Genomic DNA, 9,341 nt, shown 5'->3' on the forward strand with positions numbered 1-9,341 from the left:
TTTATTATTTGAAGAAGATTTACAAATTGTCTTGATGAAGCTTTTCAATTGGGGACAAATTATCGAGCGCGAAACGCGATTTTCACAATGAGAATGTAATGGTCAAAGCCATAGGTGCTTTGAGAACCTTCTTTAAAAACAAATCAAAAAAGTTTCAGTGACAATTTATGGCTGTAATTCCTCAGAAGTTTAAATCACAGTTGTTTATTTAAGTTATAATATTTATGATATTTGAAAAAATGTACTTAAAGTATACGCAATGAGAATGTGCCTGCGCAGCGGGCATATTTTTTATATTGAATTTTAGGATAGATTACAAACTGACTGGAATGAATTAATTAATAGTAGATTATTATAAATTATTAAACGGATGGAAATATTAATTCTTACTTGAATGTTGCTGAAGCGACATTTTCGGGGACTGTGAAGTGTAAAATTGAAATGTGCCGATATGCGTAAAAATCTGTGAGGACATTTGCAGGCCGTTGAATGATTTTTATCGGCTCTCCACAAAATATTTGATGAATCAAAAGACCCCATAGCAAGAGGACTAACTCTCCTTTTTGCATATTATCGCCTCCAAGGGGCGATACATAACAGATTATTTATTTCGGGAATCTAGAAATATAAAAAATTGTGTTATGATTTAATAATTCGCGAAGGGAACAACAAAATCGTAAAAAAATAAGTTCTTGCCAAAAACTCTTTTTTATTCTCAGCGACTTCTTAAAAAATAAGTTTTTTCGAATTAAAAATACTTCAATTCATAAGCTTTCGGAATTTCCAATTTTCCAATTTTTACAAATTTAGTTTCATTAAATATTCAGTGCGCTGTATATTGTTACATTTTTTTACTTCATAAGTTTCAATATAAAAATAGAATAAACTGTACAATTTTCAACACTTTACATTTCAACTTGTTCAATTTAGAATTTTTATACAACAAAAAATATTTAATATACAGAATTGTTTAAATTAAATGATTAAAATCTTCTCTGTTAATATAGAAATAGTTTTTCAACTTTCAAATTTGGGGTTCCACTTTAATCAAAGTTTTTTTTTATTTTTTAGGATTTTGCCATTATTTCTATGAAAATTGGTCTAGTTCCGAATTAATTTTAAGGTTGTTGATTTGTTATGTTTCGGTTTTCTTAAATGGCCAATTCAATGATTTAACAAAAGAAAATAATTAAAAATGATTTTGATTTACAAAAAATTCCTACAAATTTTGAATTTTTAAAGTTGACATAGTTATTAATTTTCAAACACGTAATTTAAAATAAATTCTGTTAGTATATTTAAAAAAAAATGTTTGTGCCTTTAAATTTCACGAACTTGCGCGCTTCCTTTCGGATTTTTTATTCTAAAAGTCGTCAATGTTGCTTAATTTAATAATACTTCATTTTGAAAAATTTCCATCCTGAATACTTCATTATTTTAATCCATTTTTTTATTGAACGATTTTAAGTGTTTCAAATGCAGTGAGTGATTTACAAAAAAATTAATTAGTTGAAATTAATTGCAAATTTTAAAAATTTGAAGGGAAGTCAAAAGAATTAAAATTAAATTCAAAAGACTCTCAGGGAATTAAAAATAATTATAAGAATGTAAGGAATTCAGAGATTTTTTTTAATTTAAAAGAAGTCATACTATTTTAAGTCTTTAAAGGATTTCAAACAAATGTATAGAATTCAAAGAATTTAAATAATTCGAAAAACTTCAAAGGAATTCACAAGAATTTAAGGATACTTAAAAAATTACAGAAAATACAAAGTAATTTTGAAAGAATTTAAAAATTACGAAAAATTAAAAGAATTCATAAATATCTAAATTATGTTGCAATACAAAAATGCCAAGGATTCCAGAATATTACAAGAAATCAAGGAATTTAAACAATTATAATTAATGTAAAAAAAAGCAGAAATCTTCAAGAATTTAGAAAATTTTGAAAATTTCAAACGGGTGTAAATAATTGAAAAGAAGTTAATGACTTATAAGACTTCAAAAGAACTCAAAGAATCTAAAAGAAATTTAAAAAACTTTTAAAAAATCAAAATAATTAAAGTTAAATTCAAAAGACTTCCAGGTATTTTTAATAATTCAAATAATGTAAAGAATTTAAAAGAATTCAGAGAAATTAAATACTTTAGAAGAATTTAGAGAATTCAACCAATCTTTAAAGACTAAAAACAATTTTTAATAAAAAATAAAATATAATTTAGAAGGTTTCAAGTGAATTCGAAAGAATTCAAATGCAAAAAATGCATGAGACTTGGTAATGCTAGCTGCTTTTATTCATAACAATCAAAAGGAAATCAAGATAATTCGAAAAATTTCAAGTGAATTCAAAAGAATTGAAGGTCAATTCGAATAAAATTCCAGGAAATTTAAAATAATTAAAATAATTCCAAAAAATTTAAAGAATTCAAGAATATTTTCAATTCTATTGAAATTAAAGAATTTAAGAATATGCGAAGAAATCAAAGAATTGTAATGAATGTAAAAAGAAAATTAAAGAACTTCAAGATTGTAAAAAACTAGGAAAATTTCGAAATAATCTAAATAATTAAAAAGAAGGAAATGACTTTAAAGGCTTAAAAATAATTCAAAGAATTATAGTGAATTTAACAAGCTTGAAAAGAATTCAAAACAATTAAAATTAAATTTAAGAATTCCTGGAATTTAATTTTTTTAGTCAAATTCAAATTTGATATTGAACAATTAAAAATTTTGAATTTTAACCGTTTTCAGTTCTGACTTTTTGACTTTTAATTAAGCAATTTAAAAAAGTATAATTAAAAATGATAAATATTTTATTATTCAAATGAAATCTGGAAAACAATCGGGATTGGTAAATTATACTTTTTTTTTGACGATTATCCATTAAAAATGAATAATTTAGCAATAATTATCAAGGATTAAAATATGAAAATAAAAAATATCTGTTACATCAAAAATAGAGAAAACGACCAAAAGCAGGTAATATTGTAAAATATGCCCGTTGTCAAGTGCATTCAAATTGTTTTGACATTATCATAGTTACGTTACTTCAATATTGATCTTCACTACGAGAACTAATGTTTAAAATTTCTAAAAAATTTTAATAAGTATAAACTGGAATTTTATGTTAAACAATTTAAAATATTTTGATTGCAATAAGCAATGAATTTTGAATTTTAAAATTTATTATTTGTAACATTGTTGAAATTTGTTTTCATTTCTGATCGATCTAAACCTAAAATTGTATTTGGAATATTTTTAATTCTAAATTATCTAACTTGAATATTCTGAAATATTTGTATGTATTAATCCTCTTCTTTTAAATTCAGCTATTTTAATAAGTGTGATTAAAAATTAGAATATTTTTATTATTGAACTGGAATTTGGAAAACGATCGGGACTGCTAAATTCTAATTTTTTGGCAGTGACCAATTACTAATTAGGATAATTATAAATTAATTAATAATTATCAAGAATGAATGTAAAATAATAAATACTAGTTAATTATTGTTAAATAAAATCAATTACAGTTACTAGCGATTAATATTGTAAAACATGCCCGTTGTTAAGTGCATTATAATTTGTTTTGACATTAATGTAGTTACGTTAATTCAATATTGATCTTAACTACGAGATATAATTCATCCAGTTACTTTCCTTATATAAGATCAATATAAAACTATATAAAATCCACTATCAGTGGCTAATCAGGAATTCTGATAAAACCTATTCCCGCTTTGATAAATAAATATTTTCACAAAACATTGATAAAAATATCCATTATTTTTATATTTTTCATAATTATTTTCTATATTTTTAAATACCCGAATTTCAGTTAATAAACCATGACAATGAAAATAAAAGTGAGATCAGTGATCGATAATTATTAATTAATTTAAATCTACCAACACACGTAAGGTAAACTATTGAAAATTTAAATTTTAAGATTATAAACTGGAACTTAATCCAAAATAAAAAAAGTATAAAATTTGTATTAAATACGTACCACGCGGCTCTCAGTGAAATAGCAGCGCTCAAACCGTTATTTTATTGATCCTCCAAACTCGCTGAATTCATTTGATAGACTGCGGTGTAGAAAAAAATAAAATTTAAGTTGAGTCTAGCGGAGTTCTTTGATACGGTTACCTAATAAATTGAAATTTTACACACGACCGAATCTTATTTGTTGATAGTGACACTGACCAGATTAATCTGCCCTTTTTGACCGGATATTCCAATTCTCGTCAAAAGAGACACACTACTGCGGCAGTTGGTTGTGCATCACTGCGGCCACCCACACATTCTACACTCCTATCAAAAGGAGTAACTACGAATTGCTTAAAATTTTAATTAGAATCTTAAAAAATGTTACTTTTGAATATTTAACAACAACAAAATTAAAGAAAAATTTAATCATTTCTGATATTCTGTAGAATATTTAACAAAAATGCAACAAATTAAATTTCAACAGAGAAAGATGAATTTCAAACTAAACAGTTGAATTTTCAACAACAAAAATTAATTTCAAAATTAATGAAATTAATTTTTAATAAATTAGTTTTATTTCTTCATGAAAAAGATCAATTTTCAACCTAGAATATAAATTCTTAACAAATTAGTCCAACTTGCATTCAAGTAGTTGAATTTTAAACAAAAAAGATCAAGTTTCAATAGAAAAAATATAATAGTTGATATTTTGACCGAAAATATTTTTATTTTCAAGGAAAAACTGTTGAATTGATCCGAAAACGAATTTTCAACAAAATAGTAATAAATAAGAAGATTAATTTTCCACGAAAAAAAGATTAAGCTACAATTAAATAGAAAAAAGTGGTCCAACTTTCATCCAAGTTGTTGAATTTTTAACAAAAAAAGATAAATTCGCAACAAAAAATAAAATAACTGATATTTAAACCAAAAAAGATAATAATGTTATACAAAAACAGTTGAGTTCATTCAAAAAGACAAACTTTCAAGAAAATAGTTGAACCCCCAATCAAAAAAGATTAATTAATTTTTAGCCAACAAAATGAATTTTTAAAAAAGTAGTCCAGCTTTGATCAAAGTAGTTGAATTTTCAAAAAAAAAAAAAAAATTATGTATATTTTTTCAATAAAAATATTACAGTTGATATTTTTACCAAAAAAGATTAAAACTTTAAACAAAAAACAGTTGAATTCATCCAAAAAGATTAATTCTAAACAAAATAGTTGAATTTTCAACCAAAGTAAACTAATTTTCAACGAAAAAAATATGAATTTATAACCAATTAGATAAACTTTCAAGTAAAAGAGACGAATTTAAAATAAGACAAATTTTTTAGAAGGCAGTTGAATTTTTACAAAAAATATAACCGTTCATATTTCAACTAAAAACGATTTTAACATGAAATAAAAAATTGTTGAATTCATTCAAATAGATGAATTTTCATCAAAAAGTTGAATCTTCAACCACAAAGGATTAAATTTGAGCAACAAAGAATTAATTTTCAACAAAGTAGTCTTAACAATTCTTAACAAAAAATATAATAGTTAACCAAAAAAATTAAGTTTTAGCAAAATAGTCTCACTTTCATCCAAGTAGTTGAATTTTCAATAATAAAAAATTCTTTTAAAATGTAATCGTTATTTTAACTAATATATATTTTTAACATAAAATAAAAAATAGTTGAAATCATTCAAATAGACGAATTTTTAACCAAAAACTTGAATCTTCAACTACAAAATATTAATTTTCAAAAAAAAATTTGAACAAAGTAGTCTTAACAATTCTTAACAAAAAATATAATGGTGAATATTTTAGCTTAAAAAATTTTAATTTTAGAGAAAAAACAGTTTAATTCATCCAAGAGGTCGAATTCTTAACAAATAATTTGAATCTTTAACCGAAACAGACTAATTTTTAACGAAAAAAAAATTAAATTACAACCAAATAGGTATACTTTAAAGCAAAAGAGAAGAATAAAAAAAAGGAAAAAAGACACATTTTTAAAAAAGTAGTTAGATCCTCAACCGCAAATTATTAAGTTTCAACAACAACAAAATTAATTTTTAACAAAGTAGTGTTAAAAATTCTTAACAAAAAATATAATAGTTGATATTTTAACCAAAGAAGATTTTAATTTTAAAGAAACAACAGTTTAGTTCATCAAAAAGACAAATTTTTAACAAAGTAGTCTTAACAATTCTCATCAAAAAATATAATTGTTAATATTTTAACCAAAAAAGATTTTAATTTTAAAGGAAAAACAGCTTAATTCAACCAAAAAGACAAATTTTTAACATAACAGTTGAATCTTTAACCAAAGAAGATTAATTTTCAACGAAAAAATTAAATTACAACCAAATACGTGTACTTTTAAGCAAAAGAGAAGAACAAAATAAGGAAAAAATAAATTTGTTTAGAATGCCGTTGAATCCGCAACCAAAAAAGATTAATTTTTAACAAAAAAAAGAAGTTTTAGCAAAGAAGTCCCACTTTCATCCAAGTAGTTGAATTTTCAACAAAAAAAATTTTAACAAAAATTGTAATAGTTGACATTTGAACCAATAAATATTTTTATTTTCAACCAAAAATTATTGGATTCATAAAAAAAAAGAATTTTCAATAAAATAGTTGAATCCTCAACCAAATAAGATTAATTTTTAGCCAGTAAGTTGCATTTTTATTTTAAAAGTTTAAATTCCTACAAGGCAGATGAATTTTTAAGCTAAAAAGACTATATTTAAAAAATAAAATAGTTGAGTTTATAATAAAAAAAGGTTTCAGTTTAATTTTCAAGACCAAAATATGATTTTTCTACCAAAACAGTTGAATTTTCAATCCAAAACGCTAAATTTTCAACACAAAAAGATGCGTTTTCGACCAAAAAAAAATTATTAACCAATATGGAAAACTTACGTTTTCGGTTTAAAAAATTAATTTGAAAAAAAAAACGGAATACGAGACAAGTTAATAATTCAACCAAGAAATATTGATTTTCAACCAAGCAGTTGCATTTTTATCCAAAAAATATGAAATTTCTACTAAAACAGATGGCGTTTTAAATCAAAAAGACTATATTAAAAAAAAGACAGTTGAATTTAGAACAAAAAAATATTTTAGTTGAATTTTCAAGACCAAATTACGAATATCCAAAGAAAATGAATGTTCTACAAAATATTTTAATTTTCAACCCAAAAAGATGATTTTCAAAGCAAGAAGATTGGTTTACGAAAAAAAAATTAACCAACAATGGAAACGTTATGTTTTCAGTTAAAAAATTAAATTACATCGTAATAGGTGAAGTTTCACTTAAATTTTTGAATCAACTAAGCAAAAAGATCTTAAAAAAGTAATTGTTTAATACTTTTAAAAAATTTATGATAAATTTAATCATTGAACTTTCAAACGAGTAATTTAATTTTCTACTAAAAAAATATGGTAATTTGAAACGAAAAACATTCGAATTAATGAATTCTCAACGAAAAAAAAACAGTTAATATTTCAACCAATTTTTTAAAAATTTTAAACAAAAAATTGTTGTATTCATCCAAAAAATGAATTTAAAAAAATATATTTTAACCCTCATCAAAAAAGATGACTTTTCAATTAAAAAACTGAATTTTCAACCCGAAAAATGAATTTTTAAAAAAATAGATGAACTTTTAGTCAAAAGCCATGAACTTTCATCATATCAAATAGCTTATTTTTTAGTTTAAAAGATCATATTCAACTAAAATGGAAAAAGCATAAATATCAACGAACTAGTTTAATTTGATAACGAAAGAGATTAATTTTCAACCAAGAAATATGGATTCTCAAAAAAAAAAAAATATTATAGATAATATTTCAAACAAAAAAGAATTTTATTTTAAACATCATATAGTTGAATTCTTACAAAAATACCAATTTTCAACAAAACAAATGAATCTTCAGCAAAAACGTCAAATTTTTTACAAAAAAAAAATATTTCAATCAAATAGTTGATCTTCTAAGTAAAATAGACGAATTTTCGACAAAATATTTGAATTTTTAATCAAATAGTTACATTTTCAAGATAAAAACACGAATTTTTCAGAAGACAGTTGAATTTACAATATAAATGTTCATTTTCAACTAAGAAAGGTGAATTTTCAATTAAGGATAATTTTTACAACAAAAAAGAGGAATTTTTTATCGAAAATGACGAATTTTCTGTCAAAAAAATTAATTTTGAACAAAAGCATGACATTTTCAAGATAGTTGAATTTTCAACAAAAAATATAATTTGATATTTCAACCCGAAAACATTTTTATTCTACTTAAAAAACAGTTTAATTCATCCAAAAAGGTGAATTTTCAAGAAAAAAACTTAATTTTTATCAAAGTGGTTCAACTTTCATCCAAGTAGTTGAATTTTCACCCAAAAAAGATAATTATCAACGAAGAATATAATAGTTGATATTTCAACCAAAAAAATATTTTTATTTTAAACAAAAAACAGTTGCAGTCATTTAATTTTTAGTCAAATAGTTCAATTTTCGAGTTACGAAAATTAATTTTTCAAATCAATTTCAAACTAGAAAGATGAATTTGCCATGAAAAAATTGGAATTTTTAATTTCCAAACGAAAAGGATGACCTTTTAACCAGATCTTTAATTTTCGACAAAAAAATTTTCAAAGTAAAAGTTAAATTTTTAACCAAAAATTTTCATTTTTAACTAAGAGAGATGAATTTTCTAAAAGTAAAGATGAATGTTCTACCAAGAAAGATGAATTTTTAATCTAAAAGGACGAATTTTCTATTCTCTGAGGAAAATCTAAAAACAGGAATTCTTTAAAAAGAGGGAAAGCATATTAGAATTTAAATAAGAATTTTAAAGTATTTAAAATAAAAATAAAATTAAAAATAAATAAATAATAAAATAAAAAAATAAAATACAATAATAAATAATATAATAATAATATGTAATAAATGATAATAAACTAATAATAAATAATAATAAATTATCAAATAAAATTTAGAATAAAAAAATAAAAATGATAAATTTTAAAGAATTTTAGAGTATAAAAGCGTAAGGAAAAGTTTAAAAATAAAAATTTAATTATCATTTATTCCTAAAAAAAATAATAATTTGTATGAATTGATAATCTTTCACGTACTTCTTATTTAGTCCCTTCTGGCGTCAATGCACTTTTTTATCCTTTTCACAATGTAATTCACTTTTTAATTAATTATTATCAAGGGGCTAAACATTACAGCAAATTAATTTCGAAAATTACAAAAAAAAGAAGCAAGTAATAAATAAATCAAAGAACCTAAAGAAATTAAATAAATAATAATATATTATTAAAAATATAATAAGAAATAATAATAAAT

General features: G+C 22.5%; 1 protein-coding gene across 1 annotated transcript in view; it reads right to left on the minus strand.

Moving 5' to 3' along the window:
• The window catches only part of LOC117173787 (transmembrane protein 8B), a 35,252-nt gene extending 31,198 nt beyond the window's left edge, over positions 1-4,054 (minus strand). Inside the window, exons 1-2 of the mRNA XM_033362429.1 lie at positions 4,007-4,054; positions 391-618 (exon numbers count right to left, since the gene is read on the minus strand). Of these exons, the coding sequence (XP_033218320.1) occupies positions 391-569 (179 nt within the window). The 5' untranslated portion in view covers positions 570-618; positions 4,007-4,054. The remainder of the gene's footprint in view (positions 1-390; positions 619-4,006) is intronic.
• Positions 4,055-9,341: the final 5,287 nt, after the last annotated feature.

Source organism: Belonocnema kinseyi, chromosome 5, assembly GCF_010883055.1.
Source record: "Belonocnema kinseyi isolate 2016_QV_RU_SX_M_011 chromosome 5, B_treatae_v1, whole genome shotgun sequence".
Classification (NCBI taxonomy): Eukaryota; Metazoa; Arthropoda; class Insecta; order Hymenoptera; family Cynipidae; genus Belonocnema; species Belonocnema kinseyi.